Below are 27,892 nucleotides of genomic sequence, written 5' to 3' on the forward strand. Positions count from 1 at the left end.
TGACTTGGTCATTAAGGTTAACTTTTCCCTCAGTAACTCCATATTGCAAAGCCTGGAGAGGAAGTACACTTAAAGTTACCACTACCTTGTGAACTTGTGCTTTTGCCAGGAGTTCTTACTCTGAGCACCACATGATCTGTTGGTGTTCATCAGATTCTGATTTTATCTCGTGCACCGTGTGCTCTGGTTGAAGTGCAAGACTAAATGTAACCCAGGTACTTGGAAACTGGAGGCAACTAAGAATTTGGCAATACAAGCACAGTAACTTTCCTTCCTACTAGACAAAAAATAATTCCTATTTAATCTTTGCTCTTTACGTGCCACCAGCTGTTCTTGTTGGACAGGATGCAGGAAGAGATAGATGCAAGCTGAAACCAACACAACTTGAATAGAGAGCGGATAAGGTCATTAAAGAGTAGTGTGGACAACCATTGCTCGATGTGACATGAGCAAGGTTTCACATGCATGCAGGGTTATGCTTGGATTTGTCTGTCTTGGCTTTGTAATTCCTCAAGCTTACAAGCCCAAGGAGAAAGCTCCTGCTCCCTTCTATCCTGGGGCACCCTCCAGACAGGTACAATTCAATGGAAGCTGTGTGGTATTTAAATGAGAGCCATGATCCCATTTAACCTGATGCTCACCCTTTCAGTGGTGTTTTGAAACACAACCAAGCTGTTGTGTGTGGGTTCAGACAGACTCAGTCCATGTGTTTCAGGTTACAAGCAGCTTGTATATCTTGTTGGACTGAGGGGTAAATGCTGACTTCACTGTATGAGCTAACCTTAGAGCAAGCACTCTGAATTCATCAAATGCAGGATGTGTAAAGGTGGGAGCTGGCCAGAAACTGCAGCTGTGTTTGAAAAACCAACCTCTGCAGGTCTCTGTTTTAAGAAGCATGATAATGGCTCAGCCTCCTGGTTCATTTGAAGAATTCACCGCCTAGCCAAGACAAAAACCTTCTTGCTTTGCTTAGCTGAGTATCTGCATGAGATCAAATCAGGTGTTCTCAGTAGGCACCAGCAAATCCACAATCTCCTACTGTAACACAACAAAGAGAAACTAGAGTTCAAACAATGAATTGAGGTAGTTAAGTAGTAGATATATACATACGTACTACAAATATTTCAGTGAAATATCATAGGGCTGTGCTAATTTAAACTTTTGTTACTGTCATCTACTTGTCAAGCAAAAGAGAAGGTGTAAATCTTGAGTAAATAAGAGTAAGTAACGGTGAGTTCAAAGGCACCTCTGGTTCGGTTCACTTCCCTTGAGCTGTGCCTGGACAGCAAATTCAAGCCTGAGCTAAAAGGGGAGCAGATTTTCTCAAATATTCTGGAAGACCCTACAAATAGATTGCTTTTAAATGGTTGACATAGCAGAATCCAAGTCCCATTTAGTAAACTGGTTTAGGTGTAATGTTACACTTGCCCTCACAGCGTATAAGGGATCTCAAAGTACATGAAACAAAGCAATTCGGTTTTCTGGGGTTTGTCTCCTCATCCCCTTCCTGCACAGTGCACATGGTACTTTTCTTTGGGCTGTTTTTACAACGTGTAGCCTGCTCACGTCAAAATCCCAAGTAATTCTCATCAGTTGGCTGATCGGGGGTCTTTTAGAGTGAGCTGGTTTTGTAAGCAGACTGTGATTTTGCACCTCGGAAGTGGCTTGACAAGAAGGTATTTTAAATGGAGCGAGCAGCTCAGTCGTGTTGTCACGTAACCTAAGGATGCCACATCCATCTGCTGCGTGGTACTATGAAAATAGGCTTTCAAAAGAATGCTTGGTTAAATCTACAGCTGCATTTTGGAGGCTCCTAACTATGTGCAGCCAGCAGCTGCAGAGAAAGGAGAAATACGCAATGGTGTATGTGCAGGAGGCACAGAGTTTACCCATCTAACATCTTGGGTACTTTGGCATCTTAACTGTTCCCCAAGGGTTTCTGTTGTCCTGCTTGTGAAAACTGCAAATTCACCAGTCTACAGGAAGTGTCTCGAATGAGAAAAATAACCTCAAACCTGTTACCTGAGTCTTTACCCAGAAACCAAGCTGCAGGTTTAAAAGTCACAAAACTAATTTTGTCTGCTTGTGTTGCTCTCAATTCCACTAAAAAGAGAACTAGAAGAAGAGCAGAGGGTTGTTGCCTCACTGGTGACTAATGTTAGTTCCACTACACGAGGAATTACTGGGAGTGACCCAGCAGGGGCCTGAGCTGTGCCAGGGGAAGTCAAGAGTTCAGGTATGTACACACTTCCAGTCTCCTGCATAGCAAACTGCATCTCTCTGGGCCAAAGCTGTGTCTGCTTCAGCATGGTGCTACACAAGTGTGCTTTACATAGAACTTTTGAGAAGTGCTTTTTTCTCTGAACCTGTGCAACTTCATGTGTACTGTTCTCATGTTCTTTCTTACAAACACTGCTGAGGAGAAACACGCCATAATTAGGCGCTTGATCTACGCCGCAATCACAACACAGAGCTGTCTATTTCATGAATGCTTCACTGGCCAAACAAGCTCTTCACAGAGAAAGTGCAGCGTGTTTAAATAACTTCTGCTGTGCTTTAATCTAGATAAATATCCCATGCATCTCACAGTTATCTGGCAGAGTAGCCTGTTTACATGCTCTCAAACTAACAGTAAGTGGAAAGCATGTACAGCTCCAGATCTCGGGATGTGAAATACTGTGGGCACGATTTGCTGCAGAGGTTCTTCTGTCACAAGGTAACTCCCTTTTAATACCCGGTATGGAGAGGAGGGTTTCTTCACCTAACTGATACGCGTCTTCCCGATGCTGAAAGGAGTCCGTGCAGCTGTACATGATGCTGCTTTGTTTCAGCTAGGACAGCAGTTTGTTACAGCTGTTGTGTTGTACGGCTGGCACACAACCACGTGCAGCCCAGCTCAACTGAAAATGGTGCGACTGCCCTGTTTAATGTAAGGGCGCATAGGACAAGACCAGCATTTAGCATAGCTTTGTAAAAGGCAACTCGAGTATCAGGAAAAGGTAATGGAATGAAAACCTCACCCCCTTCCTCTGCTCTCCAACGTAACTCTCCTCCGTGCTTGTTTTTCCTGTGCTGCCCTAAACCAAGCTCGCTCCCCAGGGAGGAGCCTTGGCCGCTGCGCAGCGGCTGCAATGCAGCTCCTCCGTGGTGATTCACCCCACTTGCTCCCACTGGGGTTAATAACTTAAGGGTTTTTTTTCTTCTACTGCTTTCCAACTTTCCTCCTCCCAGCTGCCATTTAACACACAAAACAGATGTGCAATTGGGGTTTTGCTGTCGGGTCTCACAGCACAATTGAGTGGTTGAGTCTTGCTTAACTCAGAAAAGTAACTACTCAGGAAATCATCTATGTGATGTGCTTAGTTCTTAAACCGCTAACAACTGCCACAAAAATGACAACGCAGAGCTGTAATCAAGTGCTGTGATTCCTACTGGACTAATATGAACCTCCTCCCAAGTCACTCTGAGAAGTACTGGAAACAGGGAGCAAGTCAACAGCCTCAGCGCCTCCTCCCTCCTCCAGGACTAACAGCTGACACACAGTTTTTGGACTTCTGATTAGCTTAGAATTTCCATTCCAGGCTATCATCTCACGAATCTGAACAGTGAAGCTGAAGTGATCTGAAGAGCCTAGGGCATGTCTGAATTTGAGAGGAGGAGGGAAGAATGAGCTAAAGGGCTGGAAGTCATGCGCAGCCGTGGCCAGCGACACTCAGAATAAGGCTACAACTGCAGTTCAGCCACAGTGCTGCTGCTGTTAAATTAGTGCCTCGTTTTATCATTACATGGTGAGCAGCGGTACACATCTTGACGTGTAATTTTAATAATAGCTTGTAAGTGTCAGTGATAATGTAATCTATTTAACAGTGAGCCTAAAGATGATCCAGAAGAGAGCATATTATGCCCCGCTAAAACAGCTAATCTGCATAAAACTTATGACAAGCCAGACCTTTTCAGTGTTTAACAAACTGGCGGAATATTCTTTTTTAAGGCACTGTCCAAATTGGTTTGGTCACAGATGACTATTTAAAGCCCATTCCAAAGCTGGCAAATACACCAGGGAAATAACACAAGAATGGGGAAAAAAATGCAACAACAAACCAGGCTCCATAAAACCAACAGCAGGCTGCCTCTAGGCAAAACCCCTCATGATTAACATCAGCAATAGTGGCTCCAGTTGTACCAAAACACAGGTCGGCATTTGTTTCAAGTACTTACTGGCCGCTTTTGTACAGGACTGGTGCAGGGCAGAGCACGAACTCGGATTCCACTGTTTTTGGTTTTTCATCTGAAAAAACAAACCACATGAGCTCAGTACACTGCTACTGAAATGAGAAGCTGATGTGTGCACGTGCTGTGAAGTCCCTTTCCTTATCGCAGCCTGCCGGGATGCTGGTTTGGTCATGTCTGGAACTTGCAACCAAGCCAGGCCCGAGTTAGGGGACAAGCTGTTGGTTTGGGGTTTTTTTTTTTTGGCTATATTTTTAACACACAACCCCACAAGTGACTTAAAATGTGAGCGTGAGCCCATGTTGAGCTTGCTTCATTTTACATGTCAGCTCGTGTTTCTGCAGAGACAATTCCCTATCGTGGTGACTTGTTTTGCAAAGAGTGAGAACATTGTTAGGGGTTTACTAATACTTGGAAGATGAAGATTTTTTCTAATTAGCTCCAAGGCTGTACGTTGCATTCAAGGACTTTTATCAGTTGTGATTGGAGCGTCTTTCTCGCGTGTTTCCTGTCCTTTTGAGTCTGTAGCTGTTTGCTAATCCCTGAGGCGTATAAAGCACGTATCTATAGAGCACTGAGTCCAGCAGAGCAGTCGTTTTCTGCACTTGTGGAAAGGAGAGGAAGGAGCTCTTCTACCTCATGTGTTTGGTAAAATGGGAAAAATTCTGCTCCTGTGGGCAGAACCACCCTCCCAACCCTCCCGTGGTGGCACTGTTCATTTCTGCACTGGATCTGCTCCTGCAAGCAGGGACTGTTTGCTGACTTAGGGGAGTGAGCAGATGAAGGACCTGCCAGATAAACCTGGAGATGCCTATCCTGCGTTTGGGAACAGGCAGATGTACGAGCAGTTCAGGGGCAGCTGAAGGAGGAGCTGTTAGCATAAATGAGCTTTTCTTATGTGCTATAATCTGCACTGACTGCTTGGCCTAGATTTGGGGCTAGTTGTGAGGTGGGGAAGAGGGATTAGCACATTGCCATATGTTTTTGTCTTAATGGTATGTTTCATAGATTATTTTTCTACCCCACAGCTACATTTGGCAGGTTTCCTTTCTAGCATTTGGTAATGCTTCTTTATAAATGCAAAAAGAGAAATGTGCCAAATGCATCTTTTAAAACCAGAAGAACTGAGAAAATAAGGGTTTGCTCTGAGGCTGGCTCCAAAGCAGAGCCCAGGCTATCATAAGGGAAACTCTGACTTGAAGCTCATCCTCATGCAAGTACCCCCCGTTACACCCCCAAATGGGGAGGGCTCTGCTGAGAGTGCCCCAGTTTTTCACAGAGGAGAATGCAATGACTCGTGGATAGTTTTCCTTTTCTTGGGACTGTCTCCTTCCTGATCTTCTGACCACCCCAGCTCTGATGTTTCTTCTAGGTTTTGTCCAAGACAAGTGCTTGGAGCTCAGTACAGCTGTAGAGAATGAGCTCGCATGTCAGGGAAGAGACTGCTTTAAACTTCCCTGTTTTCTTGCTGTCCTACTCCATAAACATCTGCTGTTGTCCAGCGCATGAAAACCCCGGTGGGTTGGAGCAGGCCTTTGGCAAGACCCCATAAATACGCAACTGCAGCAATGATTTCACCACACTGCAAACTCTAGCTCTGTAAAGCTAATTTATGCAACAAGTGTTAATAAGCAAGCTATAGTTTAACATAGGACACAAAGGTGACAATTTTAATTGAAGCTGAAGGGAAACTTATACAAGCAGAATTCACTTGCATAGGTTGCTTTTATCCAGAACCACTGTGCTATCCTGATATTCTTTCAAATTATTCTAGATACTTAACAGGCAGGAGAGATTGGCAGCCCATTCAAATGTATATGATATCCACAGTAAGGAAGAAACTGGAAACACATGCTCAACTGGGTAGGAATTTAAAGCAGGATAATATAAAAATCAGACACTGGGTAGGGAAAAAATGAGGTTTCTTTCTACGGGTTCATTTTTGGTCCTCTTCCAGTCTGGCTTGCTTTTAAGGGTTACTGCTCAGAGTGTGCTTAGACTAGCTGTTTGCTTTAGTTTCTGAATATAAAAAAGACGGTGATGGTTTCCATTAATGCCATTTTTTCCACCATCATCTGCCTTGTGCCAGCTGAGGGAACAGAGCAGCAAAAGGAGACTAATCCAAATTCTGGCATGATGTTTCATCTGCCCTGCTGCGAGTTAATGCACTGAGCAAGAGAAGACCAAGTCCTGAACATTTTGCTGAAAGTTAAATTCTCCATGAGCACACTTACTAAATAGACAGCAAGAAGAAAGCAGTCTGCACTACCTCTCAATTATTTTAACTTCTGCATCATTCTACTTGAAAAAGTATCCCCAATGACAGTTATAGTTTGACTAAGGAAGAACTCAGAACTGTAACATCTGGCCAATGGTGAGTACTAATTAAGAGAAGAAATAATCAAAGCTAGCCAACTGCATTCCCAAATAAAACCCCAGCTAAAGCTGTCTGTAAAAGAAGCAGTGGAGACTGTGAAACAATCTCTTTACACCGGTGCAGCTGGGATGTGGTGTTGGTGAGACTGGCCCCTGCAGGGGAGTGCTGCTTGGGATGCTGAGCTGATGAGCCCTGTTAAAATATAGGACAAAGCAGTACCCACTGTTCTGACTGGCTTTATTCTCTCTGTGCTGTAGCACAAGCTCCAGAAAGAAGACTCCACGCCATGGAGGGGCACCCATGCCCTGCCAAGCCCCCGAAATGAACAGCACGATTGGCTACACATTTGGTACACCAGACAGAATGAGCAGGGATGCTCGGCGCTAACAAGGTAAGTGCACCTCGGAAAACAGTGCTGCTTGGAATTGTGATGAGGGCCTGCGTCTCAGCTGGGGTTGTCTTACAGGGGGCAGCACTTGGTCTGTGCACTCTGCTCATGGGTTTTTTTCACTGGCAAACATCTGCTTACGTGGGAGTCAGGAGTGAGACAGTTGTCACCAGGTTAATCACACAGCCAGTTGCCAAACACCACTCACAGGTCAGCAGCAAATTCAAACTGCTGAGCAGGATGGGAAATAATATGCTTCCTCTTACTAATCCTCAGAACTTGCCTGCTTTCTTCCTCTTCCATAATTTTCTCTTTATATTTTAATCAAATGAGGTAACAAGAAAAATAAATTGCTTATTAGGAAATATAAAGGCAGATCTTAAAACTCCAGTACTTACGAATTGTAGTTCCATTCACTTGATAGGTGCAAGTTACACCATCTGTTCTCCCACCAAGGGTTAAGCCACTTCCTCTCAGAACAACCTGAAACTCCTCTGGAGAGAAAAACAGAGAACCAAAATCGCCAATCTTTAGTGTTGCCAAGTCAGACAAGGAGAATTTCAGTACACCCTACAATAAATGAAGCACAACACGGTAATGCTGCTGACCTACTCGGATCACCTTTTTAACTGACCCCGCTACTGCGTTCCTCAGTTAGGTCACCATAGGAAAAATAATGACTTGCTCCCAAATTGTTATCGCTGAGGCCACACTATTAAAATGGAAGTTGACTCTGCCTGTCAGCGGGATCTGGGTCAGTGGATTCCTTGGCTCTCATCGCACAAAGTTTCTCAGTGAATGCTGTGATATAAGAGAAATCTGGGTCTCATAAGATGACTCCTCAAACTTGCATCAGGTCCGCTTACAGTGGCAGATGAAGAAAAGATTCCTCCGCAGCTCTGTTTCTCTGGAGCTTGCATAAAGGCCACGCTATTTGTGAACTGCGCAGAGGAGGAGTGAAAATGGCTTGTTTACCAAGGCCACTCATTTCATTGAGACGATCCATGCTTTTACAAAACCATCAAAATAAGGAGATTTTGCAACTACCTTATTTGGAGTGGTCTCAAAGTCTGTGTGGGTTGTGAAACCCAGGAGAAAGACAAGCCCTTAAAATTTTGTGTGACTTTTCTACTTAAATGTATTACCACTTGCTGCTCAGAAATGCAGTCAAATGCTTTACTGCTTGCATTGCACAGGTTGAGGGCAGGGCACCAGAAATATTCTCATTAATTTACCTGAACATACCATGCCAGGATTCCCAGGCCTTAACTCGGTGACCACAGGTAAAACAGTACGTGAGTGTCACAGAAGAAATATTTTTGCTTTGAATACAAGGGCAAGTGCAGAGCATGACTAACAGGAGAGCAGCAGAGAAATGCCTCTCCAGCTTTTACATGCATTACCTAAATTAGGGAAGTAGGCCCTGGAAGACAGCTCTTTGGAGGAGAAAAATGAGTCAACGGAGAAGGATCTGATCTTCCTTAAACTCCTTGGATTTTTTTTTAGAGGTGTCTTAATCTAGACACTTGTGGCATTTTCCTTTGGGTAAATTATGGAAATTGCAGTCCTGTGATAACTGAATATTATGTTTAAATTATAAAAACTTACCTCCCACACAGACACTGGATGGCTCCAAATACAGGATCTCAGTGCATGATTGCTTCAAAACCTATTGCAAAGGAGGAAACTAGTCACAGATAGGTTTCAGGGTGCTATTTCAGTGAGGATTATTGTTTTAAAGTCCCTGGCAGAAGACGCACGTGCACAGCTACAGGTTTGACTTAGCAGGACATTGCATTGACCATGTAAAACTCCTACACGCCTGCACAGTCAACTCTCCTAAAAATTCCTAAGACTAGGATCAGTTAGTAAAATCCAGGACAGTCTTTAAAACATACTGATGTCTGACATTGGCCTTTAAATTTCTGTCCAGATCCCTAACCTCATTTTCCATGAACCCCGATTCTAATGTTTAAGCCAAGCATTAGTCACAAGGAGCCTGATCCAACCGTAACCCAGTCCAAAGCAGCCTTCCAGCGACCAGCGGGTCAGGCCAAGTGCACGTTCTCCCAAGTGCTGGCGCCACCCCTGCTACAGCAGAGCAGAGCAGGCGGCGCTCTCCGCTGCGCTGAGCTGTCGGACAGGGTTGTGTCGCTGCTGCATGCTTGCCCTGCTTTGGTCTCCGGCCACTCGGGGAACATTCTTCCCAGAGGCCAGCACAAAACCATGCTCCCACAGGTGACTGAGAAATACAGTGTATAGCAGGTAAAAGGAAGGAGGAACAAGACACCTCTGAACAATGTGCACGTGTACAGTCCCAGCCACTAGCCTTAGTTTCAGCCAAGTCACACTTTATCTGTAAGCGTTAACCCCCTTCTCTGTGAGCAGGTAACAGGATTTCTGCTACCTCGGGGGGAATAAGGCTCTTGAAGCTGGTAGGGTTAAACACACAAAATCTACAGTTTCACTTCCTTCTACCTTCGCATGATGAGGTGATAGAACAAGGGGAAACAGCACCAAGCTGTGCCAAGGGAGGTTCAGGTTAGAGAGAAGGAGGAAGTTCTTTACTGAGAGGGTCGTCAGAAGCTGGCACAGGCTGCCCAGGGAGGTGGTGGAGTCACCATCCCTGGATGTGTTTAAAGAGCGGGTAGATGAGGTACTTAGGGATATGGTTTAGTGGGTAGACAGGAGCGGTTGGACGTGATGATCTCAGAGGGCTTTTCCAACAGAGCGAGTCTCTGATTCTGTGTAATTTTTCCAAATGGTTTTTAATTTTCTTCTCACTCAGAAAACTTTGATACCTTTATATAGCTTTCCCTGTAACAAGTGGTATGTTTTTAGCAGGCATTCATATGTAATACTGCATGGCATCAGCTCAGGTCCTTGTAGTCATGAACATGGCCAAGTCCTGTTACTGCCCCTCCTCTACCTCAGTTTGCTAAAACTGCCTGCTCCAGAGCTGGCCTCACTGCCAGCAAACATAACTCTCTTGCTCGTAGCTTTTTCCTTCCTTCAAATGCAACTCTTTTTACTCTATCATCAGCTCTGTTTGCTAGTGACTTCTGTTGCTACGTATCTAGACCCAGTAGAAACAATACTGTATTCATCGCTGCGCATACTCCAAAAGCATGGCAGGCTCCAAGAAAGAGAATAACCTGCCTCATTTAACACTTGCTGTATCGCCCGTCTTCCTGCAAACTGTTGTGCACAAGTTATCTTTGTAGTGCTTTCAAAATCCACTTATAAACATTAGGTAGTAGCTAAAAAAAAATAGTAGAGACCTTGCATTTGGATGAGACACAGCAATAGAGATGTGTGGAAAGAATGCAGCTTAAGTTCAGTGCAAGGAAAGCAGTTTATATTAGCTGAGGACCTCATCTCGTTTCCAAAAAAGGACTTGGGTTTTGATTCCTATTTCAGTTTAGATAGATGAAGTGTTACTTAGTTTATTTTTGGAGGGGGGGGGAATTTTGTGCTAAATGAAATAGAGAAGTAATAAACCATTTTATTCCTTTACTGTAAAAACATGTTCTGGTTTCTTTTCCTTCTGATGAGACAGTCCTGTGAATAATCCCATGTGAGGCAATGAGACTCTAGACTTCCTTTAGTATGAAGCACAGATCTAGCACTCAGAGGTACGAAGGCCCACTGAATTAATTTATTCTTAGAGCAGCGCTAGATCAACAAGGAGGAACTTGAACTCCTGTCCTACCCCCATTTGCCCACTGTCGGATTAAGCAGGGCCCCATCAGGAATTTGGAGGAGGGGGCCAGAGGGGAAGACGATGATACACACAATTCACCTGTCCTTTCTTGGAAAGTAGTATTTCTGTACTTGCACCGTATTTTATAGTAATTTTCAAACACTGTATTTCTAAATGCAATATAAAACAAAAAACCTATTTGGACATGCTAACCCTTGGATTTAAGGATTAACTGGGGCAGGAGACCAACCCCAGCTGAGAAAAAATATGGCCTAGATTAAATGATCACAATTCGTGAACAAAAGCCATTTTTTAATGTAGGGTTCAGGATACACCGATTTCGCCCATGGCAGAATGGAATTAATACTTACACATGTAGGTGTGCTGCTTCTGATGCAAAGCAGGACAATATTGGGGTTTAATACTGTTCCTAGAAACAACTAATTGCTTTGACAGTAGCTCTTCACCATTTCATCTACTGCTGTTTTCCACTTGGCTCGAGAAACCTGCTCTGTTCAGAGATCCTCAGCCTCTCTGCAGGGGCAGTGGCCCAAGACTCTTTTCACTTTCACCCAATCAAAGCTTAGGTTAGGAAAAAACCTGTGTGAATGTATTAGTTTAAGTTATTCAAACTACTTCTTTTTCATCCTTCAAAAAGCTTCCTCGTAGACCATGCTTTGAAAAATGGGTACTGTTATAGCAACGTGCCCTGTCCTGTAACATCCTCTCCTTCAGTAACAATCATCAAGTACCCTTAAGAGGCAAAAATAAATGAAACCCTGTAAAGACTTGACTGGTATCAGGTAGAACCAGCCTAAAAGCATTTAGATATGTCATTCCTTAAGCTTTACTTTCTGGGTTCTTCTCAATGCTGAAACAGCACACAGAAACGAATTTTCCATCATTTAAGCACAAATCGGATAGAGCATTCCTGCAAAGGATCAATCCTGTTAGCCGTACACAGTCTGAATGGTTTATCTCACAAGGACATGGTAACCAGCATTTAGCTGTCACAGTGGAAAACCCGGAAATGTTTTCATAGGCAGCTGTGGACACCCGTTCTTCCACATGGGAGAGGAGAAGGTATTTTCACATCTTAGAAGGAGGTATAAAAATTTACGGTCTTCCTCTACTCTCTTCCTTCTCTGGCTTATGCTCTTTCCTGTCTGTTTTAATCTATCTTTATCACTTTCCATGCAAGCTGCTCCTTCCAAGAGAGCACAGTGCGCTCCAGTGAAAGGCTCATCTCTTCTTTAGGAGGGATGAGGTAAAGGCATCTTGCCCATCTTGTGAGTGCTTATCACGTAACATGCCTTCACCCCTCTAGGTCAGGGCTGTTCCTGTTTCACTCTTTCTAGTCCCCCTGTGCAATACTGTTCAGTGAGAGCCGATGAGGGATTTTCCTCGTTAATTGTTTCAGTTCCGCTTTTCAAAACACTGGTGCTTTACTGTACAGCTGAGAGAGGTAAGCACTGGGCTTGTGCGCGGTGCGTGGCAGCTCTCTGCACAGCTAACACCCCCTGTCCCTGCCACTTGTGCTGCAGCCCAAGAGCAGGGGTCTGACCAGTCTCAGCAGGCACAGTTTGTCATGGAGCAGCGGCACTGTACAAACCACAGCATGCCCATCGCTTCACCTCCTGTCTTCCCTCCCCTTTAAAAATTTAAAGCTAGCTGTAAACTATCGTGCTCGGCTGCCAAGTCAGCAAGGCTAAAATGAACTCTACAAGAAAAAAAACTACTCTGCTCCCTCTCTTTCCCAGTTCAGGACAATTCAACAGAATGAATGGGAATTACAATTCATTTAGAAACCTACTGCCCACAAGAAAACTTTAAATACTCACTATATAAGGCCACCCCTGAATAGGATAGTTAAGCACTCTGCTGACATAAAATAAATTCAAATAAGACTATAAATGCACTTAGTTTAACAGCACGCAGGGAGAGGTTCAGAGATTGAGATAATCCCTTTTGTTTCCAGAGCTCCACAGCAAACACAGGGCTCTGTTCTACCGAGCTTGTGAGTCTCCCCTTCCAGCCGCCTCCCTCAGCACTGGCTGTCCCAGAAAGAAACGCTTCCCCACAAACCCAAGTGCAGAGAGGTTCAAACCTGTCATCCTGCGCTGGTCTTTCACAGCTCCAGAAGGGGAGAACCGAGGCAGGACTACAGAGGCTATCCAGGCAGGGACAGAGCTGTGCTGGGCACAGCTGACTGCAGCTGAAACATGGGGGTAATCAGAGGGGAGAGGGCTGCCTCCATCACAGCTGTGGGTGTTTCACTTAAATGCTTGTTAGGGAGCACGTGTGGCTGCTGGACAGAGAGAAGGCAGCAGTGCTGCCCTGCAAGGTACTTGGTCTCTTGTACTTAAAGAAAATGACACTTAAAATGCAGGCCCCAACATCCTCTTGTTCAATGGCAAGAAAAAAAAAAGACTGCTGAGGGAAACCTATTCTGTAGCTCCTCTGACAGAATTTGTTATACTGCTGCCATACTGCATCTAAAAGCATCTAAAATTTAAAATATGTTGTTATACTGTTTCCTACGAGCAGCTATTAAAAAAGCCACCTCAGTAACAAGCAGCATGCAGGCAGCTTATGCTGAGTGCTGAAAACGCCACCCAGCCCAGCTCCTGAGGGCCAGCTGAAGGCAAAAGAGCCTCTGAGGCTTTTAGTGAAATCACATCTTTCAGCTATTAAGTGATTGGATACTGTACAGTTTCCATAGCATTTCTCAGTAATGCGAGTTAATCGTTTCAGAATACTTCCGAGAGCAGAAGTTATCAGAATAAAGGCATCAGGAACATCCCCCGGGCACTCAAAAGCAAATTCATCCTTGATTTAAACTCCCTGACGTAAACTGGGATTCTGTGTGGCCAGACAAGCTTTGCTTTCCTAAAAGGGTCCCTGACAACTCCGCTGCTGGACTGCCCAGCTCCATCTGCCAGCCAGCCATGTTCTTTAACTGCATGTGTAACTTAAGCACAGGAATATTCTGGTGGGTGCAGCAGGATGAGGTCCTGGTTGGATTATTAAAGAAAACCTTTACTTCAATTACAGATGTTTAAAGGAAATGTCAGTTTCTGACTCAGTGGCTCAACTGAAAAAACAGAACCTTGGTTTGTTAGGTTTAAGCTGCAGAAACTATACTCCTACACAAATAATTACAGTAGCAAAGAAAAGGCAGATGTCCCTACAATAAACTGCAAAAAGGCAGCCAAATAACAAGGTGACATGAGGCTCACCAGTACTTCAGTCTTCCCAAACTCCAACTCTGTTTATAAATTTTGTCTGGTCATAGATCTTGCCCCTGCTTTATGCAAACGTTTCCAGTACCTTTTTAACTTGCCACAGGCTGGGCCCAGCTCTGCTCTGACTTTTCACCTTTGCTCCCGCTTCTTAAAAGTTCTCAGGATTTAAACAGGAAAGCGGCACAGCTCCTGCAGCTCCTTAAGCACTTTGACTACCATACACTCAAATGTACCAAGGAACAGAGCCGTACCAGGCGGTACAGTGCTACATGCAGGCTAAACAACAACTTTCCCATCCAGCACTTTAATTAATTTCAAGCTCCAAGAAATAGTGAGAACAATGCGTTAGTGACGAGCCCTGAGCAACCCAACTGTACACGGACAATGAACAAAACACGCTCGGTGTCAGTTTATTTCACAGCACCATTCGGTTGTGCTTAGCCCCAGAATGCAGGTCAGAAGCTTTTGGCAGCGGTCAGGCCCACAAACCATAACTTCCGTGGCATCTGTTCCTCCCTGGAACTGCATGCCTAGCTCAGGATTTGGGGCTCTTCAGCGCAGCTGGATTCTTTACTGAGCCACCATGATGGTTCTTAAGTCTGTTGTTAGGAAACTAGAAAATCATATTGGGATGGGCAAGGTGTTTGCTTTGGTGAAGAGATCAGTGTAGCCGTGAACTGCTGCGCACAGAGCTCTGACACACTCCGATCAGACTTGGCACGCTAATAATTTTGAACAGCTAAGGACTTCCAGAGCCACTGGTTCCATTTCAAACGTGCACCTCCTGGTTTACATTACTGCTCGCTGCAAGCCAATCCCAAATCAGGCTGGCTTGGCTCTTGACGGGGGAAGGCCAAACGCCGCTGTAAACAAAGCTGTATGTATGGTAACAAAACAAACGCATCTAATTTGCTGTTTCCAGAACCAAGTTTCAAAGAGGAAAAAAACCATTCACCTTTACAAAGTGATCTTATTTGCTGTATTCGTGTATGGCAAGACATGTGAGGAGCATGCTGACTGTGCGATATAATCACTTCCGCGGTCTGCGTGCAAAACTGTATTTACAGCAGCATTAGCTCCCGCTCGCTGCACTCCGAGCCTGGAGCGCTGCTACTGACACACTGCCAGCCGGTCATGCGTAAACTGTGCTGCACAATTCAGAAACACGGCCAACACCACCGAGAAAGCTTTAAATGCCAGTCTAAGAGCAAACTCAAAACTGTGTTTTTTCTGTGGAGACCTCCCTTCTCTTTCGTCTCTCCCTTCATCATTTTCTCTAGGGATGCTATAAACACCTAGTGAGTAAAATACAACCAATTGTGAGGAAAGCACATCTAGGAACCACGGCAAGCTACAAACCTAATTAAAACTGGAGAAGCTATGGTTGTAGTTGGACATGCAGGGAGGATGTGCTGCTTCTCAGGTACTGTGCCAAGCGCCTCTCTGTTAACCATGAAACCTGCATCAGGAAGAGCTGCATCTCCTTTAGCACTGCCCTTGACCAAGATACAGTGGTAAACACACACGAATTAGCCACCTACAAGCCTGTCATTGCTACTGCAAAACATGGGCATTTAATTGGATAAAATGTGCTGAAAGAAGGGGGGTGGGAAGGGAAGATGGTGCACGCTGCAGCTGACTCAGTGTCTTGAGAGGGCCCTGGTATCACAAGGGCATTTAAAACTACCTTCAGCATAGCTACTCTGTGCTGGGTCTGTGCACGCAGGCAAAGCCTCTCAATTGTCAGCTGCAAGGCTCAGGTTTTGTACGTTTCCTGATGAGGGATTGCCTACACCTTGTGTGAGAGCAGGGAATGCCCCCACCTGCAGGGATGGGGGAGCAGCTCTTTCAGTGGTATTCAGGGGTAGCTGTGCATGGAGGGGTCAGGAAATGCCGGGACAGAGCTGTGTGAGCTGACACTGGTACAAGGTTCTTGCTAGTCCCCTCTCTGGTGAGTTAACACCTTCTTGCTTCATTTGTGCTGACTGGCTGAACTAGGACTGGGCTTAACACGTATTTCCTTGTGTTGGTTTGTTTGGTTTTCTTCTATGAGTCATTTAGAAGGGCTATTGGCAGACTATTCCTTTTTTTCCCTGGAACAACTTTTTTCCTTCTATTGCTGAGGGAGTAAAAGGAAAAGGAAACAAAGTAGGAGGTGTTTAATTGGTGCAACGGACTCGTTTGCTATTTTGGTTCTGGAGAATGAAATGCTGACTGTTCCTGGATCAGTTTCTTTCATACTGAATTCACTGCACCTTACAGGATGAAAAAGGGAACATGTGCGAACCCAAGGTGGTGAAAAACCTAGGCCGTACATATGCAGGTACCATTACAGGTTTCTCTCACACATGAGCTGTTGTTTTGTCAAAGGAAAAGGAGTTGTGGTAGAGGTAGCCTTTAAAGATAAAGCCTTGCAGTAGGTTACAAGAGAAAATTAATATAAATAGAGGCTTCATTTTGCTGATTACACTTGAATAACCTCAATCACACTCGGGATCCTGAAGTGCCTCCACAGCACACTTGAAGCTCTTCCAGGTAGCAAACATGTTTAAACTCTCTGAAGTTAGTTGCTTGTTTCTGAAGGGAAATGTTGTATTCTTTCAGACAGCATCATAACGTCTGTCATTATAATCTGAACTTCATAAAACAATATTAAACCAAAACAAAAGCCATAAGATCCCCGTGTAAAATGAAATTCCACGCTACATCCACGGGTCAGCCTCACGTCCTGTGTCTCTGCTACGTTAAAGCAAGCCCTATCATTTCCTTTATCTTCCAGTGCTAATCTGTGAGGAAAGCAGCGAGGCAACAGGACCACCTCGCACTGAACAGAGTAATTCCAGATAGCTTGGGATGAAACACAGGCTCTGTCAGGAAGCGCCATTTCGGTGCTCCTCTCCAGCAAAGGAAGCGCAGCAGTTCCTGATGGGCTCTACTCTGGCTGCTGCCAAACAGCTGTGCTCTGAGCTGCAGCTTGCTGCCGATTCCCGGCTACCTCCAGACGCTGCTCAGCAAAGCCTTGGGTAAAGGGTAAAGGGGGTGGGGGAAGACTGCTATCCTGTCTAAATAGGGAAAAGAAAGAGGAAAAAAAATCCCTGAGACATATGGTCTTGCATAAAATAACCATCAGAGAGAAGCCTGGTGCAGTGTCAGGTTAGTGAGAATATTCTAATTATACGATGTCTAAGCAGTACCTCATTTACAGTCACTGAGTAAACTAAATGTAGATGACAAAACTGTGGGTCATAAGAGACGCGTATTTTAACAGCATCGGAACCTTTACCCCCAGAATGACTAAAAACAACCCTCAAACCCATTACTTATCAAGTAATGTAAATAAGAATCAAGACAAACTGTTACTTTCCATAACAGGGAAAAAAGTTGTTTGGGCTTTTTTTGTTTTTAATTAGTAAGGGAAAATCTGGCTCGAAGAAACTTATCACTAAGGAAACACCACATTTCATGTGGACTCGCGAGTGCCTCGTCCTCAGCGAGCTTTGCAGCATCCCTTATGTAAGAGAACCGATGGCCACGCAGGGATAGCTGACGAGTCAGATCCCCATCACAAGGCGCAGGCATCCTCACTCAAACCGGAGCCACGTCAGTTGCGGTGCTGGCTTATCAAGCTCGCTGTTCTCCAGGAGAGCATTATACGCTTTGTAATATGTCAGAGGATGTCAAATTAAGGGCTGCGCGGCAGCGAAGGGCAGCGCAGAGAGCTTCTATTCCAGGCCATTGATTCCTTTTAACAACTACAGGCAGTAATTCCCAGAACTACCTACTCTGTCTCAATCACACGGAAAACAGCGCAATGTTAGTTCTAAACCTTGCACCCAGCGCAGCTCGACTATTAGACCATCCAAGGGGATTAAAGATGATGACTGATTTAATCAGAATAATTCTTTTAATGATAACTTGTTGCACTTCTCCTCCCCCCACCTCCTTAAATGTTTAATAGTTCACTTCCTGGATTCCCAGTGCATAAACCGAGCATATTTTCTTCCTACAGGAAATGATCCAATTAAGTTGATGGATAATTGATAATGAACTGTTTAAGCTGATTTTTCTCTTGAAGTATCTTAACAGCATGCAGGCAGTTGGCTGACCCTTCTCCTCTCATCTGCAGCTGAGGGACATCATTTAAGGAAAAGGGGGGGCAGCCTCGGCATGCTCTACGCAGGGCAGGCTAGGGAGGGATTTCAGCTCTAGTGAGCTGGGCTGGCTCAGGGCACAAGTACTGACTGCTTCAAAATCATTCAGTCCTCTATTTACTGCTCAATAACCGAGTCGCTTGTACCCCAGCCACTGAGACGCAGGCAGTTTAGACAGACGTGGCTCGGTAAATACTCACACTAGAGATACTGTGCATCTACCAGGATGTCTAACGTTGGTGCAGACTGTCGCAGCTGTTAGGCTTCCCATTTGTTATAAATCCAAACTCTGCTGACCTCTCTTGTTACCTCACAGCAGGTACAGTGGGAGGTGTTAACTGAATCATATGAGTTTTAATAATTCACAGTGATCCCAGTGCAAAAGCCAGGTCAGACCAAGGAAGTACTGCTGATAGCATATCTAGTGCAGAAGCTGTCAGAGGCTGATGAAGAGAGGCTGGAGCACGTTTTTGTAAAGTCCTTGCAGTACGTTTTACAAACCTAAAGGCTTGAAATTGCTCTTAACGTGAAGCAACTCTTGCCTACTTCAGTGTAACTGACTACAGCTCGCTTGACTTGGTTCTTGTTCCCTCTCTGGCAGCAACTCGCTGTCCAACACGAGTCGTTTATCTCTCTGCCTCCCTGCTCTCGTGTCAGTGCTTCCGTTTGCGCCCCACTGACCTGCCGATTACAGGTAGGACAGCGTGGTCGCGCACAGTGACTGACACAGGAACCCCCTGACGTGGGTATCCAGTAGAGATCCTTCACTTGCTCAAATGAATCTGAATTCTAGAGGGATTTTGCTGGCTGTTCTTTACAATTGGAGCAAACCTCCCTCTGTCATCAACAAGTTTTACTGGACAGAATTTTTACCATTAGGCAGTGAGATTTTAATAGCGCTACCTGCTTGTATCGCTTCAGCAAGACTCTGCCACTGGGTACGTTACAAATAGACTCCTTTAAAGGATCCCGGATGCATTTCATCCTCTGTTCAACTTCTCTGTTCCTAGGTACGCTCATTTTATGGTTCTCAGTAACTGCAGCCTTGGAGTTTGCATCTTACAAACGCCGAGGTTACACCTTCACCGAGAGGTGGGTATGTGAGTAGATATACAGAAATCTAATCACGTGGGGTGAGGTACCTAACCCTAACCCTAATGGCTTTTTCACCAAAAAAAAGCTCGGTCTGAGAAAAGAACAAGTCTCTCGCTTTGTTGCAATAGTATCTATGAAGTTGTGCAACTTCTTTTGGACGAACTCGCAACTTTATGCTGAGAGCTGTGTTTTTCCCCTGAAGGGCTCGGCCAACTTTGAGACGGTTTTGCTTCAGAAGTACAACGTGAAATTTTGTAGGAGATGCAGCTGCTCAGCTTACATGCCTTGACCAGCTCTTTTTGCCCAGTATGTTTAAGGGTGGTTTTCCCCACATAGAATGACCAATTGAGAATTTAGTGTCTGCAAAACGAATAAGCAAAACCAGAGCTCAACAATTCTATTTCTAATCCTCCTTTGGTAGAATTCTTAAGAAATTTTGTAACAGTTAACAACAAACCAATTCTGGACTGAACTTTTCATTTTTAAACTGACCACTTCCTATTAAGTTCTGCAGATATCAGTTCCTCCAGTCTTATCTGATAAGTTTTTGTAGGCTTCCTTAACTACAAAATAAATTTTAACTTCCTGTATTAAGTGCTGCCAACTCACTTCAGTGTAAAATCGTGTGTAACTCTACCTAACTGTCACACACACGAATAGTTATTAAAGTGAGTTCTGTTAACGTAACTTTTAAAGGCACGAGCCTTGCCCAATTCTGCCTGCAGAGACAACCAGACAGCTTCCACGCACAAATCAGTAGGACTTGTGTTTGCCTATGCGAAAGGGGAAGGGGAGGGATCTTCCACTCGTTTTGTTTTTCAGAATGTGGCGCACAAAAGCGATTCAGATTTGCTGAGCTGTGCAAACCACGTGCACAGAAACGTGCCACGAAAGCAGGCAAAACATGAAAGAATTGCAGGGAAAAAAAACGCTATTTCGGTTATAAAAGGTGGACTCGGATCTAACAATGTAAATGAGAAATTCCCAAGTGGTTCTTTATCAAATGGGGTTAAAAGAATTAACTAAGTCGTGCATAGGAAAAGAAGGGAAAAAGAAGGTGTTTCCTTTTCTCACATAGCACTGAACTGTCACATGGTGACGTGAATTGTGCATGCAAACCCCTTCCAGTTCACACTGCTATGGCTTGCTCATGCGGCCATGCTCCGTGTAATTATCAGCCAAACTACAGCAGTAAAGTGTTCCTGATAGCGTAATAACTTGCCTACAGCACTTTGCTGTTAAGCTCTAGACTTCTGCTTAGATTTATTTACTCTGACAATGCCATTTAGTTACTGCTCTGTAAAGTTAGATATTAGCCATGCCAGAAGAGCTGGAAACTTCACAGAGCAGTGGCCTCTTCAGAAGCCCACACCCTTTCTCAACATTAGTTGATATTATTCAACACAACACAGTGTAGTGGTGCTTAAATCCTTACTAACGTCTTTGGCATTTTATCTGAAGTAAGAAGATGGTCAAAGCACAATGCAAGCTTTTCAGCATCTGAGCTAGCTTTTCTCTAAATGCTAATCTCCAGCTGTCTTGAATGGTAATCGTATTCTGTGTATCTTGTCCAAAAGGAATAATAGTTTAGACCTCAACCAACTGCAGAAGTAAGTACTAGCAGCTATTCTATGATAAAGCTGAGCACTTTTTTCCACCAACAGATGAAGCTGAACTGTGCGGCAACACCGGAATTTGCTGCAAGTATAACAAGGCACCAGCAGAGAAGTGTAGCAGAGGCTTTGAGCAGGTCCTCCCAGCGCTGCTACTGAACAGGTTAGAGCTGGAGTTTTGTTTGAGGGCTTTAATTGCTCTGTCTGTCGTTTCTGTAAACAGTGTCTTCTTTTCTAAACAAGAAGTGTTCAACGATGTTCACAGAGGGTTTCACAACGGCACCCTTGACACCACACTTTAAGCAATACTTCTGCATGCATGTGATGTGGCCATTTCATTTTCATCTGTTTTGAAATTAGCTTTCCCATTTATGACAGTGTCTCTCTAAGCCTGTACTACCTAGCTAACTTGCAAACTGAAATGGGTTTATAATTGTGAGTAAAAAGGAAACCTGTCATGTTCGATTAGAGCTGCCTATCAATTTTATAATGCAGTGAGAGTGAACTGTTACAGTCCAAACTCAAAGAAAACTGAGTTATAAATGCAGCGTACCAAAAAATCATGTTAATATAGCCACCACACATGCATCAAATAAATAAATAAATAAATAAACCCTCTACTTGTAGATACTTGTATCCACACTCTGTGGTATAAAAAGAATGCTGGCAGGTGTCGTTCTCTCACTGATTCCAACAAATATGTTTAACGTGGTTACTAGAGAAGAGAAAAGGAGAGTTTTGAATGTCTGGACAGCTAATGAAACTGCAGCTCTTCAGTGCTTTTCAGGAAGCTGCAAACAATATCCAAGCCTCTAAAAGCTCTCAGGAGCTCTCGCATCACCAGCACTAACGGGTTTTGTTTGATCCTTTATCCTGACAGATGAGACTGACGCAGGTAAGACTGAAGCTAGTTGATATGCTTCCTATCAGAAAGGCTTTCTCGCACTCCTTTATCAGCAAAAACGTTTTCACAGCCCAGACAGCCACGGCGTAAGAGTCTTTTTATGGACAGAAATATGCAGTAAGCCAAGGGTTGAAATGCCTATTCCAGCTGCAGTCTGTTAAACAAAACCCTAAACAATTCTGGAGTTGTCATAGTTTAAAGGAGCAGACAGTGCATTTAAGCCATACAATAGTGCACTTGAAGCTTGCTTTTTGTGCACAGTTCCTGTCTGTGCTAAGATGTTACCTTAAAACAAGCTGCTGTCATTGTGCATCTCTTCTTGCTCTACAGCTGCGATGCGCACAAATCTGGGATTTTTACACGCAGGCTTTTCACAAGTGCCAGAAGAGGCTGGATTGAGGTTTGTGCAAACACCATCTGCCAAATCTCATCAGAAAAGTTTCCCTTGCTCTGTCCACAAAAACGTGAAGGAGCTCGAACGCTCCTGGGTTGTATAAAAGAGGCAAACTGGCACCGTCCTAGCCAGAGACTGCCCAAATGCCTTGGCTGAGAGCAGCAGATAAGAGGACAGCATACGACGTGTGCCAACCCTTCTCCGTGTTTGAATTGCAGGCTCCTCAAGCTGAGCTCCTCAGAAATCTCAAGCCATCGTCCTCCTGCTGCCTCCTCGCAGAGCAAGAAGAGCGGAGAAACCCGACTGCTCGAAGGGGCCAACGCGCAGGTCAGTGACCCCTGTCAGAGGGGAAACTCTGAATGCCAACGGCTTTATTCCCTTAGCTCTGTCTCAACAGGGACATTGTGAAATGTAGTATCCTCAGAAACTTGGCGTAATCAATTGGGGTGAAACACTCAGCTCTTATTTATAAGCCTGTCACTAGTGGCTTCAGTGTTGCATCACTTTGCACTAGCAGAATAGCCCATTCTTTTAAGTCTTAAAAATGGCATAGAACGAGATTTTAAAAAAGGAGCACCACATGGGGTGTACTATCTCTTCAGGAAGATAAATGTCACTGCATGAAAACGTTGATTATATTTCTTTAGAATGTGCAAGAAAGCTTCTGAAACTACATTTATTTTAAGCAGCGAGAAAGAAAAGTTGTTTCATTATGACATTAACTTCCACAAAAACCGCAGTATTCAAGGGAAGTCATAAATTCACGACTGCATAATATCCTGTATGTGAGCAGTATCCTTTATTTAAAACAAGAGGAAAGGGAAGTGAATTATAGTGGGATCTCTCTCAGAAAAAGGATTTCATTATCACTTTTGACTTTTAACAGCAAGCCTTTTTCCCTTGTGCTGCTTACGTGCTGCAGCAGTACTCTTAACCTCGCATAAAGCACAGGGCCTTTAGCTCAAGATGAGGCAAATAAATTAGGTCCCCTCAACCAAAGGTGTCATCTCGACACACAGGTGAAATACTGTCCAGTCATGATCACAACCAAAATGTTCCTCTTGCTTTGATCTCTTTTTGCAAAGCAGAGTCATCGGCTGAACGGCACCATCTTACTGATGGGAGTTTCTCATGGCACGCTGAAGAAAAGGAACTTAAAAGTCTTATCCCTTACTGGGAAAACAAGTGGTTAAAGTCAAGGCTAAAGTACGTATTTAGAATGCTCTCCGCATAGGAATATAGGCAATTCATAAATTTCACTCATTCTTAATGATTTTAACCAGTTGTTCCCAACTCTCTTGGAGCAAGTCTCGATTTCTTCATACTAAACCTATAGCAGCCATTCCTCAATGCCAGCCCCTCAAACTCATCACACATACAAAGTCCTCAAGCTCCCTTCGAGGTCTGAGCGTGAATAATTGCAGGAGTGGCAGGCAACGTTAGTTTAGCTCAACTGCATCTCTAAGATAAGGAGGAGAGAACTTCATCTATTGGAATCACTGATTCACAATTCTGCCTGAAAAAGCAAGTGGGAGTGGAGAATATGCTGCAGTCTTGCGGAAATGTTAAGCTTGTTGCCTGATACTCACAGAATTGATGATCCCCTTAAGTGCTTGGAATCCTCCAGTGACAGGGAAGACTTGCTCTTTCGTGTCAGCAATTTTTTCAAGCTTTGGAGAAAAAACACGTGCAAACACGTGAATCATTTGGCAAACTAAACTGGTCACGCTGCTTTTCAGCCTTAAAATGTAAATGGATGTCTAAAAACAGCTCACATCAACTCTGCCAAGAGAAGGAAAATTTTTAGTTTCCTCGCATCTAGCTGTCTCTTCTAAATAGGAGGACTTCCACAACCTCCTGCAGCTAACAAAACGGTGAGGTGGCCAGCTATCGTGTCAAACCACCACGCTAAAGAAACCTTTTAGGGCCTGTATCTTGGCAGTGCTTTCACAACTCTTTCCAGAATCATGTTCCCTGTTGGCTCTACTTTCCACTAAAAGCCTGTCTATGTGCGTCCTCTACTAGAGAGTCCTCCGTGTACTTCTCCATTTAAAGCCACTGGTGTGGCACAAGAGCAGCTACAGCCTTGATTAGGACACTGCAGCTCTGGAAGTGCTTTCAGTCCAGGAGAGACACGGACCCTTCTTTCTTTTTCTTATCCCAAGGCTGTTACACATGCTGCTTGAAGTTTGTCCAGAGCTACCCCGTTCGTGTGATCTTAGCCTACTCTGGTCACCATCTGAACGAAAGGGGTTTTGCCTGCATCCCTTCCTGCTGGCAGCTACCGGTTGGCAAGGGTGACACCCACGCACTTTGTCCATGTCCGTGTATGCATCTGAGTGTCTGCTTCCTGAGCGAGACAAGACATTATACTGCCTGATGGAAGTAAAATTGCTTTATCTGTTATTAACTGGATAAAACCCTGTGAGAAGGTACTGCCTAGTAATCTAAAAAGACAGTGTTCTTACCTGTTCTTGTACAAAATCAAGGACACCAACGCAGTAAACTCTAGCTCCCAGCTCTCTGGATTTCTTGGCCTGAAAAGAACAGAGGAATAAGCGTTAGTTGTTTTTTTTTTCATTCAACAGACAACACGCAAACTCTTCAGAATAAAACATGCATTTTCACCTGGCACTCACCTCTTTCTCTGCATACAGGGGAATCTGACCATCTAGCTTGCCATCTGTCAATGCAATGATGATACTAGAAAACCTTGAGGCTCCTTGCTTCGCAATTTGCACATTGGCCTGAAAAAGGAAAACATTTATCCAGCTTAAAATTACACCTGAACTTTTCAAAAGGATGCATCTTCTAAGCAAACAGCGTCTGAAACAACACTGAGCCTCATCTTTGAACCCATTTCTTGTGACAATCCTCTGTCTGCCTTCACTCATTACTAACAAGGAAGTCATTCCTCGGTGTTTTCCAGTCAGCGGTGAGCCCATCTCCGCAGTGCTGGGTTCGCTACTGATGGACCCTCGGAAACACTTCATTATTTCAAGAGGGACACCCTGTGAGTTGTGACACTCACTTTTCTTTAGATTCACCGCAAGATTTCCTTTGCTACCCCCAGATTTCAAATGCCAGTCAGTAGGTTCCAAGATATAAGAATGACTTAAAACTAGTTGGTTTTTTTTAAGTGGCAACAAACTTGTGTTTGCCTAGCTTTTCAGTCCGCAGACTAGAATTACAAACTTGGCTGCACAGGCATAAAGGAAGAAAATTAGTTTCTATTTGTACCAGTGAAAACTTAGTTCCGCACCTCATCCCTCACCTTCAGGTCCTGAGACCTAAAGCGAAATGGTAAAGCATCCTTTAAGTGTATGTTTCAAGAAAATATAAGCAGTTCGGAGCTCCATAATTAAGATAGTTCCCAATACAGACCATTTGCCTTGAAAATGCTGATCTGCGCAGTGAACTCTCCACAGTCACGTGCTCTAGAAGGCACCGTTACGCTCCCAGCCCTACAAAGCCGTGTGTGACTATTTACCATGTAACAATTGGTATGCTGCGTTAGCCATTCAACTCACGACAAAGAACTCTCTACTGCAAAGGATCAAGTCAGAGAAATTCCGTATGGCGGTTTTCTAAGATGGCTTATCTTCTGCATGGGATTTGCATAGTATCTGGGCAATCTTGGGACCACTTAGGAAACCAAAAAGATTCGAGTGTAACAGACTGAGCCGTACAATCAATCCACTTACGTTACAGGTTGCTGCTATTCAAAGGGTGAGAACAAAGGGTATTTTGATTGCAGGAAGATGAGTAGAGCCTACCTGTTTTAATCCTTCATGTATGTATGTGTCACCTGCTGGTTTTACCTCCTCTAAATCCTTAAGACCTTTCTTGATTTTCTCTCTGAAAACAAAAAGGTAAAAGGCTGATAGCATGATCTGAAGTGGTGAAAGGGGTTAGTTTATTGATGGAAAAGTTTGTCATAAAGGAGGTCTGAAATTAAAATGTGTAAAATGCAGCATTTAGCTGAGATACCATGTGGAGGCAGATTTTATATCCACAACAGAAGCAGCACTGTGGTAACAGATAGTTCAGAGCTAAATAACACAATATGCCTCCGTGAGTCCAAGAGCTGGATTCAAGTAAAATGTTTCAGACAGAGCAGACAGTGCAAAGCAGCAGCAAAGCCTCAGCACTAAGATGACCCAATGGAAATACTGTTATGTTAAGTCTACTTTGCTCAATTAAACCAACTTCACTTAAAATCATGCTGCAATTAACGAAGAAATCCCCTAAAACTGCAGTTCTATTTACTAGAGAAATCTTCCAGGTCATTATCGAGGTGTGTAATGGGGTAGGACAGAATCACAACAATTAAAGTCGTCTCCCTTAAAAAATGGAGCATTTGTAAGACACCCATTGTATCCAAGGAAAGGGACTAGGATTAACGATAGCTTTTAAATTTTCGGCTGTCACTACTTTTCTGTGTGCCCTTTGACAAGACATCACGCTTGCACAGGTTGCAGTTCATTTAGATTTAACAGGAGGATAAGGCTGTGCTGTTATTTCTCTCGGCCCTTTAAATAATTCCATCACTGACTGTGAGATGCTTAGTTAACTGTGCTGGTAAGACAGGAGAAGCTGGCAGAAAGCACGAAAGACACTATTTCCAGTGAAATCAGTACAAGCGTGCAAAAAAAGGCAGAGAGACCTTCCTGACAGAATCAAATCCGCAAGTTCTTATTGTAATACAAAGAAAGTTCCAGTGAAGCTCATGCAAGTTGCCCTAGGAAAGGACAAGCAAAAAGTAAGCAGAAACAAGATTTGGGCCGTAATATATAGAACACTTTAACAAATATAGGTGACAAAGAGGAAACCAGCAGGGGCGAGGAGATGGAGGGAAAATACATCGCAGGATGCGTGAAAGCTTTCCTTAGAGCAAAGAAAATTAGAAAGAATGCATATGCTGCTCTGCCTGAATGCCACCCACAAGGCAGTTGTTCCACTGATGGGTCTCCTCTATGTTTAGAAGCTCTGTTCCACAGCACAATCCATAGCTGTAATAAGCTCCCCATCACAGGATCAACTGATATAACTGGGAAAGGGAGGGGAGGAAAAATGTGGCATTGCGTATATGGAAGAGAACACGTTATGTAAGATAATGCAATCTGTTTGATCCAAATATTTTACATTCAGCATCTATAGAAACAAGTCGAAACTGATTATGTATGAACGCAGATTATAAACCACATACTTAGTGCTTGCCAGAAATGAGTGGCAGCACATCACAGGCGTTAGTGTTCCGCTGCCAAGAAACAAGCAGCAAGTGAAGTCCCAGTTTTCTGAAACAGATTTCATTTTGCAAAAATAGCTTTTGTACAATCGGTTCGGTTTTATTTATCTAAAATGCCTTGTGACCCGGTCACACTGAAATCTCTGGTGTTTCCAGGCCTCCGACTCCAAGGGGTTCCAGGAAAATCTCTGGCAGCCTGAGCTTTTTAGCTGCATTTAATCAGTCACCATCTCCTTCCCTCAGGGCACATCTGTATTCGATAGGCCAAGCCAGATGAGAAGAAGCTCTACCCGTCCTCTGGGTTGGTCGAGTACGAGCGAGTCCTGGTCCGCATGTCCCAAGGCCAGTGTCCATGAGGACTCTGGGCCCAAGCAGATGAGCTCCACCAGACAGCGAGGGAGCTTAGCTCAGTCACACCAGAACTCCCACCCAGCAGGTCTGGAGGGTGGACGCAGGAGTTCTGCCTGAACCACTGCGGTATCCGGACCTCTTCGGCCAACCAGCCGTGGCGCTCTGAAATGCCCATTCCTCCTCTCCAGCTCCC

The 27,892-nt window shown here is 44.2% G+C and overlaps 1 protein-coding gene across 1 annotated transcript in view; it reads right to left on the reverse strand.

Moving 5' to 3' along the window:
• The window catches only part of ANTXR2 (anthrax toxin receptor 2), a 56,117-nt gene that overhangs the window by 23,280 nt on the left and 4,945 nt on the right, over positions 1-27,892 (reverse strand). The window contains exons 2-8 of the mRNA XM_010178561.1: positions 25,877-25,958; positions 24,740-24,847; positions 24,569-24,637; positions 23,690-23,770; positions 8,604-8,664; positions 7,394-7,489; positions 4,219-4,288 (exon numbers count right to left, since the gene is read on the reverse strand). Coding sequence (XP_010176863.1) covers positions 4,219-4,288; positions 7,394-7,489; positions 8,604-8,664; positions 23,690-23,770; positions 24,569-24,637; positions 24,740-24,847; positions 25,877-25,958 — 567 coding nt within the window. The remainder of the gene's footprint in view (positions 1-4,218; positions 4,289-7,393; positions 7,490-8,603; positions 8,665-23,689; positions 23,771-24,568; positions 24,638-24,739; positions 24,848-25,876; positions 25,959-27,892) is intronic.

This window comes from Mesitornis unicolor, unplaced genomic scaffold (genome assembly GCF_000695765.1).
Source record: "Mesitornis unicolor isolate BGI_N332 unplaced genomic scaffold, ASM69576v1 scaffold9182, whole genome shotgun sequence".
Lineage (NCBI taxonomy): Eukaryota > Metazoa > Chordata > Aves > Mesitornithiformes > Mesitornithidae > Mesitornis > Mesitornis unicolor.